This window comes from Manacus candei, unplaced genomic scaffold, assembly GCF_025592945.1.
Source record: "Manacus candei isolate 608988 ecotype Guabito, Panama unplaced genomic scaffold, ASM2559294v1 h1tg000024l, whole genome shotgun sequence".
In the NCBI taxonomy this organism is placed as follows: domain Eukaryota; kingdom Metazoa; phylum Chordata; class Aves; order Passeriformes; family Pipridae; genus Manacus; species Manacus candei.
Window position 1 is genome coordinate 1,782,574 of NW_026138072.1, and position 12,377 is coordinate 1,794,950.

Here is a 12,377-nt window from a genome sequence, read left to right on the forward strand (position 1 = left end):
CTGAAAGAGATGGAGGATCATGAAAAGATCCTGTAAGACTTCTAGCACTACTTCTAGTGTGTTTTGCTTTACATATCTGCCCTGTGCCTCCTCTGCCTTTCTATAAGTTTGCTTGAGTTTGCTAGCATGCATCCTCCAGAAAAATGATGTGATCATTAGCTGCAATACAACACAATACAACATAGGAAAAACTGAAACAGTTACCCGTTGATGACACCATTTGAGTAGCCTAAATGTTCAGCGAAGGACTCCTGTAGAGTTATAAGCAATAAACTATTACAAACTACACAGGAACCAAAAATCTTGCATTCTTATTGAAATTAAATTAAATATATGAATGTTGGGGTTTGAGCTTAATGATGATTTTACTCTTGTAAACCACCTTGTAGCCCCAGTGCACTGCTTCATGTTTTCCTCTACTACTATTTGAAATTCATTGTCTGTAGAAGTAACTTCTGCATTTTACCAGATTACAAATACAGCAGAACTCTAATTAATTTATACTGATTATTAGAAGATCCATTTGCAAATTACGCAATTTATTTAACCAGCATACAAGAGAACAAAGAGTGAAAACTACAATGATAATACATCACAGTAGGAACTTAATTATTCATTCATATACATAGCTTCATTCCAGATATTTATGACAGTTTCTATAATTCCAGATATATTATATTTATGTACTTCAGGTCCTATTGAGAGATGCTATATAGATAGTACATTTTTTCTGAAAAAACAAGGTGGATGGAATAGGACAATTTAATTGAAATTGTAAAAGATTAGCAGTCTTACACAGATTTAATTAGCAGTTACAAAGATTCTACACATGACATTTTGAACTAGTGTCTATACACCACAAATTTAGTCTATGTGGAGATCAAGTTGCTCTGGAATATCTTAAATTTACAAAAAAACCTTCACTTTTTAAAAACACTGTTCCATAAGATTAAATGCTTTTAAACTAGACTTTGGATTAACAATAAAAAGCTGGGAGTTGTTGACTGTTGGCTGTTTTTTTCAAATGTGTCCTTTCCAGTAAAAATTATGTGGACAGAGATGTTCCCTCCCACACACATAAGCTTCTACAGCAGTATTCTGTTGTGATAGCCACCTGAATAAATACAACCCTCAAAATCAAACCGGTCAGTCTTACCTCAATGTGCTGAAACATGTATGGATGATTGCATATCTTTCTCAATTGCATGATAGTATTCATTAGAGTTTTAGCCCCACCTTTTCCCTATGGGTACAAACAATGCAAAACGAATTATTAATTTCTTAGCTTAAGAATAAAACTTTTGAAAATATTTTTATCCCAAACCTGAACACTGCATCACTAATTAAAAAAGAATCCCAACGAACAAAAACAACCCCCCCAAAAATAATAAAAAAAAACCCAAACCAAACAAAACAACAAAAATCTAGAAGCTACTGTGCAGTTGTCTTGCTATATAAATTCACCAGTCCTAACAATGCTCTGCAATGAAAAAGGAGGACCCGGAAGCAATCCATAAAGTGCATTATGTTTCTACCCGCAGTATTCATAGTGTGAAGCAGAGCATCCACTGTCCTCCTTATTTATACCGTTTACTTTGAATCCATAAAAACTCCATCTGGTCTGAACCCTCTAACAGGAAACAACTCTAGCTAGATGCTTTTTAACTCCACAGTATCTTCTCCAGTCTGTTAACATAATGGATTTCTCACTCTAGGCCAAGTAAAACACAGGGCCACAGGTGCTAAAAAGCTAAAGATCACCAAATTCATGAGTCATCTTATAGTTAAAAGAAGTATATTCTCAAAATCTACACTACAGTTGACCTTTCTGTAGAACCAGGACACACATCGGGCTGTTGCGCTAGACCAAAGTGTATGGTTACAACTAATTGCAACTGGTGAATAAAAGTTTGAGAACATCTTATCATAGTAACATTGCCAAGGACTTGCCACTTTCAGATGCCAAATGTAATCAGAGTGGCAGCAATATTCCAAGATAATTGTATGACTAATTCAAATTGACTTTAAAAACAATTAGCAATTTCAAATCGTAAAACTAGGGGAGAATACACTACTTGTCATAATATATACTAGTAATATTCTAGTCTTTTCTGGAAAGTACGCTGAAATCATAACTTTCATCTATGGCAGACATTATCCATTTGAAGGGGGCACTCCACACATTCAAAATTTGGTTTTGTTCTTTTCAAAATCCTCTCCAATTTGCTCCAAAATGTAGTTCATATTTATTATAAATGTAATTCCCTAGAGCTTTCCAGCTTAATGAACTCTCTCTTATCTCAGCTGGGTCCAGGCCAGAGCTGCAGAAAGACAGGATTTTTTCCTAACACAGTAGTTGTTTGATCACTGAAGCCAAGTGGTCTTAACAACCACCTCCCTCTGCTGTCAACAGGTATCAGGGATAACAGAGCTTCAAGAAACAGCTAAAGAAAAAGATTATTTAAGAGAGGGTGGCAAGGGATGAAAAATTGTAGCCCCTTGGGGAGAGAAAGGAGAGGCAAGTGTTTAGAAGACAACAAAGGCAATTTGAACTGGTTAAGTGTAAAGCTGGGTGGAGAAGCAGGTAGGACAAAATTGTCAGAAGCTTCTAAGCAGGTGAAAGAAAGAGATCAGAGAGGGAAGAAGACTCAAACAAAATGAAATTTTTTGGACAAAATTAAACTGTAGAATTACATAAAAAATACAACAAAGGAACATAAATTAATGTCTAAAAGGTATTCGAAGTATGAAGATGAGTTCCAATATCGAGTGAAAAGAACCAGTTTTGTCTAGACTTCTAATTAAGAACCAGCAAAGAAAACAATTTGACTGCACAAAACTAGGAGGGTAAAATAAGATACTGAATAGAAAGTCACCCACTGTACCAAGGCAATCTGAAAAAGGATTATGGAAAGACTGTATGTGCTGATTGCACTGCATCAGCAACATATACACAAGAAGGTGCAAACCCAAACTGTTACATGCTAGGTGTTCTGCAGTGCCTGTTCAAGATATTTCACATTTACTACAGTATTTCACATTTGTTATAATGTGGAAAGTTGATGAATGGCAATTTCTTTACACTGCATTGACTGGATGAGGTCCCATGATGGCATAATCAACATTTACTAACACATAGTCTAAATCTAACTACATGACTTTGAATCATACAGTTCTCTTAAAGAACTTTGTCATCAACAGATCCTCTAAGTATGAACACAAGTGTACAGCCCTAGCTGGCTGAAATGAGACTTAACCAATCACTCTGAAAGACAAGATGAATGACCTTCTGTAGCCATTGCTGCCACAATCACAGTTATTCAGGAACATTATTGAATTAAATTGGTCAAAGGAAATGCTGTTTTTTTCTAACATTCCCTGTTTGCAGAAAGGCACTGCAACTACAGTGAATACAAGTATTATCTTCCTTTTGTGAAAAGAAAGCATGAGCTGCAGTCTTGTAACTGAAAAGTGTGCCTGACAGAGATTTCTTTTTCCATAAGAAACCTGCAGTATGAGCCTACATACTGATTTTATAAAACAGAAATAATATTGTTAACATGTTTAATCATGATACAGTATTTCCTACATATTTTAGTCTTTCTTTTGTACCTTCTTGTCTTTTTCAGAACCATCTGTAAGAAGGATTCCCTTGGCCTGCATGTGACGGTACAGGATCTTCTGAAGAGCTGACATATCACATTTGATCACATATTCCACCTAGTGCAAAACAAAAACCCAACCATAAACACACTAATATAACAGTATCAGTAAGATCTAACTGCAAGTTCTTGCCATTTGAAAACACAAAACAAAGCAACTACTGATCTTTTATCTGTACCCTAACAACACATAAAATTTCTGTAACCAGCAGTCCAACTGCAAGCACAGCAGTGAGTATCTCGAAAGATTATCTGTGAGTCACACTATCATGAGACAGCCGGATCCTAAGAATGTACCTGCAGGATTATCCAACATATTTTTTTCCTCATTCTGTAATTTTTAAAATTTAAAAAAAGAATTAAAAATTAATTTTGTTTTACTTTACGTTTAACATGTAATTAAAGAAGTATTTTGTGTTGACTTTATTGAGTTAAACATTATAAAAATATCATCATTGTATATGCAGCAAATAAGCATCTCTCACAGTATCTAATTAGCATAATGCTTACCTAGGTTGTCATAGAAATATGCCATTTTCTCAATATCCACTAAAACACAGTGAATTAATCAAGTGCTGTATGACCCCTACGTTCAGCCTGACATGGTGTTCAGCTTTGTAAAACTGTATTTACTACAGTAGTTTTTAACTGCACACTAGATTTAAACACAGTAATACAAAGATTTCATAACCCAATTTAATCCATTTCTTTTTCCATTGCCCCATTTCCAGATTACAGTCACTGTGTTTTTATTGGTCAGATACAAAAACAATGACCTTTCAAATCAGAAGATAACTTTATGTTCTGAATTAAAAAGCTACTAGTTAAAAAAAATTGTGCAATTTCAAAAAGAAAATTCACACAATTTTTAGAATGATAATGCAGGACCAAATTCTGCCTGTTTCATAAAGTCAAGTAGTCCTTTAGGAATTTCAGTGAACTAGCCATGGGAGCAAAGTTCAAGGAGTGCAAGGAGGATGGGACAGGACAGAGAGTCTTATCCTCAGTCTATGGCTGACTCACAAATTGAAACCAGACTCTATGGGAAGAGGCTGCATGTCTTACAACGATGACAACAAACAGAATTAAAGCTGTAAGATTGGTGAGGAATCCTGAGAATTCAGAAACTTCAGGTATTCAGGCTTCCTCAGTGGACAGCTTTCTCTGAAGAGTTATAAACAAACCAATCACAGCAATAACAAATGCTAAAGAAGTCCTCTTCTGAAAAATAATCTGAAAAAGGAACGCTATTCAATGCTTAAAAAGCAATATTAAACCCTTTCCAAAACTCCTATCATTGCAAACCTTTTCCGGCAGTTGAGACTCAACCTCTTTCTTCAATCTTCGCAGCAAGAAGGGCCGAAGTACTTTATGGAGACGACGGATGATCAGAATAGTTTCCTCCTCATTTAAGTCCACCTACAGAAGTTCAGAAAAGTCACTACAAGGTAACTTAGTATATTAGGCAATGTCATCTCTCACATAAAATGTTAAGCATGTGCAGTAATTATTTGCATCTTACGATCAAACTGATTCTGAGTCAAAAATTACAGTGACATTAAAATTTTCTGGTATCATAAAAAATACGAGACTTTTAGTTATCTTAACTCCCTAAGTACCAGGGAGAGATTTAAAACACTAATCCTTCTGTATAAGTTCCTTTCTGTTGTCAGAGGAGCTTCAAACTGGTTTGTTTCTGATCTTTTAAAAAAAACTGCCACAGTACCCTTTCTCCAGTCATGGCAAATGGAGCATTGAACCACTGTTCAAAGGTGCTACAGCTCTTGAAAATGGTTGGGAGGAGGAAGTTGAGAAGAGCCCAAAGTTCAGGCAGTTTGTTCTGCAATGGAGTCCCAGTCAGCAGTATTCGCCTGGGGGCCACATAGTGAGTATTCAAGACCTGAGTCAGCTTGCAGTGATGGTTCTTCATTCGATGGCCCTCATCTACTATCATATATTTCCACCGAATCTGAAGGAAAAAGAAGAAAAATTGGCAAAGTAACAGCAGGTCAGACATTGTCCAATTTCTCCCAACAGGTGTAGAACAAAAATATTTCAAGCCTGAGACACTAGTCACTCTCAGCTGTGAGGAAAGCCAAATCAAGCATTATGCAAATACCACTGTCCTTGCAAGCAGCAAACAGAGACAAAAACTAGGTATGCTCAATCTGATGCTGAATTCTGACAGGAATGGTAACAGCAAACAGCAGATTCTTTCCATTTCTGAGAAAGAGATTAGAATCAAGGCCAGAAGATGGTTCGTGGGGGAAAAAAGAGACCACAATAACTCCAAATAAATCTGTCTCCAAACAAGAACCTTGAAAGGGGACAAAGCATTTTCAGACGAAGTACGCTCACAAACAACAGCAACCCTGAACTTACTTTCTTTTCAGCTAATCCTATATTTTCAATTGAGAACAAAGCAGAATAATTACAATCATCTCAGTTACTGCATTTTCAACTAAAGTTTCTACTTCTTAATATGAAAGTTTAAATGCAGTCACAGCAGATATTGAAAGATATTGCTCTCTCTTACCACCTGTACTACAACATGGATAGTCAACCCAAGTGCCACACTGACCATATGACTACAAAGGCCTCAGTTTGTCCTTTCATAGGTGCTACCTAATTCCATTTCCCAGGACAGATTGAGTGGCTGTCCTTCCCATCTTTCAGCAAGAGTGGGAAAAACCAGAGGAAAAGAAACACTCTGCAGTCTCAAGCTGTTTTCAAACACTCTGAATTATACTACGAAAATGCACTGCTTTTGTATTAGAGAGGACAAACAAGTAATCTAATTATGCACTATGTAACAGAAATAAAGTGAAAATTAACAACAGTGGGACAGGAGGACCATATGGTTTCCCTGTATAGCAAAATACTTCCCTAGTCTGTTTTGTGTGTACATGAAATAGTCCTACAGTACAATAGTTTTCAATTTAATTCATTACACTTGAGGCACACCTGTAGACAGACAGTGAGTGATAGCAAATTCATGATACTGGTAACTATTTAGTCACAAAGTCACCACATAGCTGGAAAAGCTCTAGTAAGAGTGAGCTTCAGGTCAGAAACAACAGAAAAAATTTAAAGTCGCTGCTGCAAATTCGGGCTATATTAATACTATGCAGAAGTGAGAACAGTCATGTTCTTCCACGGACAGGCAGGTATACAGACAGAACTGCACAAAGGAATTAGTCCCTTGGCAACATTCAAGAAATTCCTTTTGTTCACACAGGGAAGAGTTGTGACCAAGAAGGGTTAACTTTTACTGCAAGGCAGAACAATGGGACCTTCCCTATAAAACAAAAATGTGTTTTGTGGTATGCACCATTGGAAGGTGTCTTGGTCTTGCTGTAAAGAGAGGATAGTCTATTACCTTAGCAAGGATATGTTTGTCCTTTATTATGTACTCGTAAGTAGTTAAAAGAACATTGAATTTTCCACTCCGAAGCTGAGGAACAAGTGAGCGGCGCATTGCAGGTGTACCCTAGAAGAGAGAGAGAAGTTACTAGTTACTCTTTATTCTGATGAAGAAAATACTTTTTTTCTGAATTAGCAGACAATGAGTAACTACATCAACTTGTAATCCTACAGTTCTGTAAATAATACATTGATACGTTCCAGACTTCTTCAGAGTGCCTTCCCTAAACAGTTGCTAGACTGTAAAGCTGTTTATGGCGGTCATGAAAATACGTAGCCAATGGTCTGGCCTCCTTACAAATTGTTTGGCCATATCACTAGTACAGTAGGCAAATAAGAAAGTATTTAGCTATGTTTAAAATGTGAAGTAGTCACCATTTGTATTAGTCTCACCAGAAGCCTTGCAATACGATAATTAACAATTTTATTCTGCATTTTTTACAGTTTTTTTACAGTGATTTTCCTCTAGTCTTTTACAGTTTATTACAGTCTTCTTAAGTGTGATTAATTTCATGCTTAGGCCCTGACATACATCAAAAAATCTAATGAGCAAACAGACTAAATGCATGCAGAGACAGTAGAAAAACTGGCCCTAGTCTCATTCCTTTAATTCTATTGTCATATAACAAGCAAATCAAACCTTGTAAGATATCTTCACCACAGAAGGAGCCCATTTGTCAAATTCATATGTCCAATTGGATAAGGTCCTATCAAAGAGATTATAAAGAAAAAGTAACATGTTTCATCATTTGCAGGTCAAACTTCATAAATGTTTCCAAGTGGCTGCCAGCTTTTCAACACATTTTATGTAATCCAACACCACAAATAACAGCATATTTTTAAATATGCACTTTATATACTGTAATAAAATACAAGCATCTCAGAGGGAAGTAAGCACAAAAAATATGTGAAACACTCTTTCAGTTTATATTCAGGGGCCTCTCTGAAACCAGTAAGAGTAGTGTTTTACATGCACCTTTGTATTTTGGAACATACTAAGAAAAAGAACAAAATACTTTGAAGAGAAAAATAGATTCGTAAGTTCTTTTATGCTACTTATGATCCAAAACCATCAGAAGAAAACAGTAAAAAATGATTTCGTGGTTTTTCAGCTGCTTGTGTTTCTTTTTCCCTTTCTTATTGGACCTGTGATGGCAGCAATACTAGCTATTTAGAAAGGGCAGAGAAAGGCAGCTTTTGAAATGTATGCAAGAAAGAAGTTTCAGCTTCCCTCTTCCAGAAACATAAAAAAATCATTACAGAGTACTTAAGAGAAATTTGGTACTTTTACTGTACCCATGTAAAAACTGACATTAATAACACTTTCCCTTTATTTTTAACTTTGTTTTACTATATAGATCTTCTCCCAGATGTTTCTTTTCATACTAGAGCTCATAATTCATATTCATACAATTAGGCACAGCTATGGCATTTATCTTAGTCCATCAGTTGCTACTGGAGCATTGCCAGAAGGCAGGACACCTCAAAAGAAATCAAGAAATGACCACAAATCAAATTATTCCTAATCCTGCAACAGATCTGCACGCACAGCACAACTGGAGGACAAATCAGTTAGTGAAAAGGCCAAGGAGCTTCTGCACATCAATCAAGTCACTTACAGAAAAATGAAGCAAACAACCCCTCAATCTCCTACATTTGTTTTGCAGTGCCTTGCATTTTTTTATCCAGACCACTAAAACCCACACCACACCTTCAGAGAAAGAAAAATGCATTACAAGTCATCTATAAAACAAGCATCATCTTGGAAAACTAAGGAAAAGCCAAAGGAGGACAGCACAATAAACACTCATAATCTGGACACCTGACAAAAGTGTGAATATCACTCATCGAGGCTATATATATCCAGGGCTAGCTATATAGTACTTAAAAGATCATCCAACCTCATTAAAGCATGCTTACATGGTATCAGATGAAGAGCCAGATGTTTAAAGAATTAAGCAACAGATTTTTAATATCAGAGTTAAAAGATGAATGGAAAACTGCATGCATGGAAAGAAAAAACATCCCCCTCTAGCGGCTTAAGAGTGAATTAGAGTAAATTCAAACCACTCCCGCTCGCCAAAATTAGTAGAATCAAGTGCTTTATCAGCTTTCTGGTCTTGTCAGTGTGTTGTGTTTCAAATAAACCAATCTGCAATGCTCAGGATGCCAATTCTAGAAAGAGATCCATTACTTACGACAAGGGTACAATGATGAGATAGGGGCCATTGAGTCTTTTGTGCTCCATCAGGTAAGTAATGAGTGCAATAGTCTGTATTGTCTTTCCTAGTCCCATTTCATCAGCTAAAATTCCATTCAGATTGTTATTATAGAGTGAAACCATCCATTCCAGTCCCTGGAGCTGAAATGAAGAATAATAATTTCAGTTATTTAAAACTCACACAAGTAACTAACATCAGCAGTAGAGAACCAATGTTCTGATGTCCCTGTTTACATACATGCTGCATTTCCTGCAGTAATACTATATGCATGGGGCCCCCTGTCTACCTTTACAGGGAAAGCATCACTCCTGTTTAGCCAAGTCTTCACAATGAAGTTGAATTTCATACAAGGAGGTTTTAGTACTGCAGACAAAGCAACAGAGGCACTCACATGTAAGGCTGATAAACACCACTGCAAGAGTTTGTTCTTCAATTTCAGCTGTCAAATACTAAAACTTTCTGTGTGTATTGTATGCCATTTGCCTGTGTCAATTAAAATCTTTCAAAACCAACACCATCAAATCTGTGCAAAACATGTAAGCCTCATCCTTGCCAAATGCATTATTGTTATGCTAAAGCACTTGTAGCACATGTCCATTTAGTGCCTGCTGTCCAAACCTCCATACGCCAGAGTAGGACAACTTCATCCAAATATGCCTTGTGTATAAAATTTCAGAGCTGGAAGGAAGCCAGGGTACTGTAGTTTGGCAATGTCTACGTATCAGAATTTCACACTCCGAAGGGTACTGCTAGAAAGCACTATTCCCTTATCAGAGAGAATTCCACATATGTGTATATCACATTACTGATGGACGTGCAAAGTAAGTTTCTGCTTCTAAGATCCAGACTTCTGGTGTGTCTCATGCATGGAGCAAGCAGAAAATTAAGCGTCCTGAGGAAGTTCAGACAGAAAACTCTATGTGCCTCAAGTAACATTCTGCTGTCCCTGGGAGACAGTCTCCAAAACAATGTTGCCAATTCACTGGCTTTACCCACATGTGGACTGATTCATATTTATGTATTAAACTAGCAGGAGTTGATCAGAATTTGTACTGCCACTGCATGTCCCACTTACAAAGTAGCTTCAGAATCAAGAATAGGAAAACTATCGTGTCTGCATCATTATTCTTTATTTTATGTGGATATAGAAATAATGTTCTGACTAGAGAAAAAATGCAGGTCTAGTTTCCTACAAAGTTGTACAAATGCAGAACTGTTGAAAACACGCATCAAAGACATTTTCAATCACACCTGAATCCAGCTTATGTCTGATACAGAAGTTCCTAGTTACTAAATCCAGTGAAAGTCGGTAAAGAACATGTTACACTAACCTCCACAGTAAACTATTTTTCTTATTTCCAAATTGTATCATCACTGCACTGAAATACTAGGATCTTAATTAAAAAATAAAATCCTAAACTTCTAAATACTGAAGAAGGAAAATGTTGTTAATCCACCACAAAGTAGAACAATAAGAACTGAAATTACAGTTCAATGAGAATGATAGCAAAATCAATATATTATTCATGTGCAATGAAAAAAAGGTAGAGGTATATGCAGAAAGCTGGTATTATTATTCAAGCAGTATGTATGAAACATCATCCATGATAGATAACTGTCATTGCTTTGTCCATATTCCCAAATTCTAACCTAGTAGAGATCTTGTATATCTTAACAAATTTTCAGTTTGCCACTTGAAATACCACACTGAAATGCTAGGAGTAATTCCAAGTGTTAAGTATTTTAATGATTTCTCACCTGATAATGTTTTAGTGTGCCATTAATAAGAAGGGAAGACTGCTTTTCCACCCTTTCAGTGATTGCATGAGCAACAGTGTAGTAGGACTGAGACCCTCTAGCACTATATTGCATGCTATATTCATCATCCACATCTTGTTTGGCTGTCCTGGAAAGCAGAAAAAGAACTCAGGTGAATTCCCACAAACAAATATTTTTTTGACCATAGCTTACATATGTATATCTAAAGAAACAGTGAAAGTCCTCAACTGAGATGAGTACATCAAAGGGTGCAGGATTCTTTATAAACAGTACACAATTAAATGATCATGCTCCTTCTGCAGATATTCATGCCAGAGAAGCTACCACAACTCACTGTAATCTAGAGAAAGTTACTCTTGGGAAATGCCACTGTAAGAAATCACAATTCTTAACAAAAAACAGCACCTAAGGAACACTCACTCAATGATTTGCTTTGCATCTTTTTCAGAAACTTCCTCGCTGTTAGGATCCAGGAGTATCTTCTCATCTGCTTCTAATCTGCTTGATTCTTCCTCCTCATCCTACAGAATACAGAAAGAGAACAGAGGTGCTGGGAAGTGCAATATGTTCCTCAGTCATACCTTCAACTGGCATTCACATACTAGTAACTTTCACTGGTCAATGCTTTACGACACACATCTGAATCACAAAGTTCAACTCACATCTATTCTACAATGAAACTGCACTGTAGCATAACAAGATGATTAATTTTTGACATATATTAAACAACAGAAAGTCATGCTACTTTGAAATAAAAACTATTTCCCCTTTAATGATCTTACTTTCAAAAAGCTTTCTCTGAGTACCATGTTCAAGGACAGGATTCTAATACCATGTTGATTTTTATATCATATTCTACATGTGTGATAAATTAATAAAGCTTGAAAAACTGTCAAGGACTACTATTTTAGGCTTCTAGTTTCTTAACTTTTTAAACCCAGTTATTTTTACTCTTTTTAAGATAGTCTGTTTTCTGGCTACAGTTGCAACAGATTGCCAACAATTTAAAACCTCACTGAAAAAGTAAGATTGTAAAATCTGAAGCCCTCTTCTCCTATATTAATACTGAAAGTCATACAGAATTACATTAGCAGAAATTAGCCAAACAAAGGCATATCACACAGTCCAGTCAGTTTCAGAGGTCATCTGGTCTAGTATTGTAAAGACAGCTAAACTTATGAGACCTGAACTCTCTACCTAGTTCTGCTACTAGGCTGTTGATTGAACATGGATCTTCTCTACTCCTTACTTCTCTTCTCCTTTTAGAAAGCACTTATCTGAAAAGTGCTAT

The 12,377-nt window shown here is 36.3% G+C and overlaps 1 protein-coding gene across 6 annotated transcripts in view; it reads right to left on the reverse strand.

Annotated features, from left to right (window-relative positions):
- The window catches only part of SMARCA2 (SWI/SNF related, matrix associated, actin dependent regulator of chromatin, subfamily a, member 2), a 117,850-nt gene that overhangs the window by 47,913 nt on the left and 57,560 nt on the right, over positions 1-12,377 (reverse strand). For all 6 annotated transcript variants that reach the window (XM_051788432.1, XM_051788435.1, XM_051788433.1 and 3 more), the window contains 10 exons: positions 11,507-11,607; positions 11,066-11,213; positions 9,284-9,447; positions 7,726-7,792; positions 7,042-7,152; positions 5,389-5,631; positions 4,968-5,081; positions 3,613-3,720; positions 1,157-1,243; positions 205-251 (listed from right to left, as the gene is read on the reverse strand). In XM_051788432.1, the coding sequence (XP_051644392.1) occupies positions 205-251; positions 1,157-1,243; positions 3,613-3,720; positions 4,968-5,081; positions 5,389-5,631; positions 7,042-7,152; positions 7,726-7,792; positions 9,284-9,447; positions 11,066-11,213; positions 11,507-11,607 (1,190 nt within the window). The remainder of the gene's footprint in view (positions 1-204; positions 252-1,156; positions 1,244-3,612; positions 3,721-4,967; positions 5,082-5,388; positions 5,632-7,041; positions 7,153-7,725; positions 7,793-9,283; positions 9,448-11,065; positions 11,214-11,506; positions 11,608-12,377) is intronic.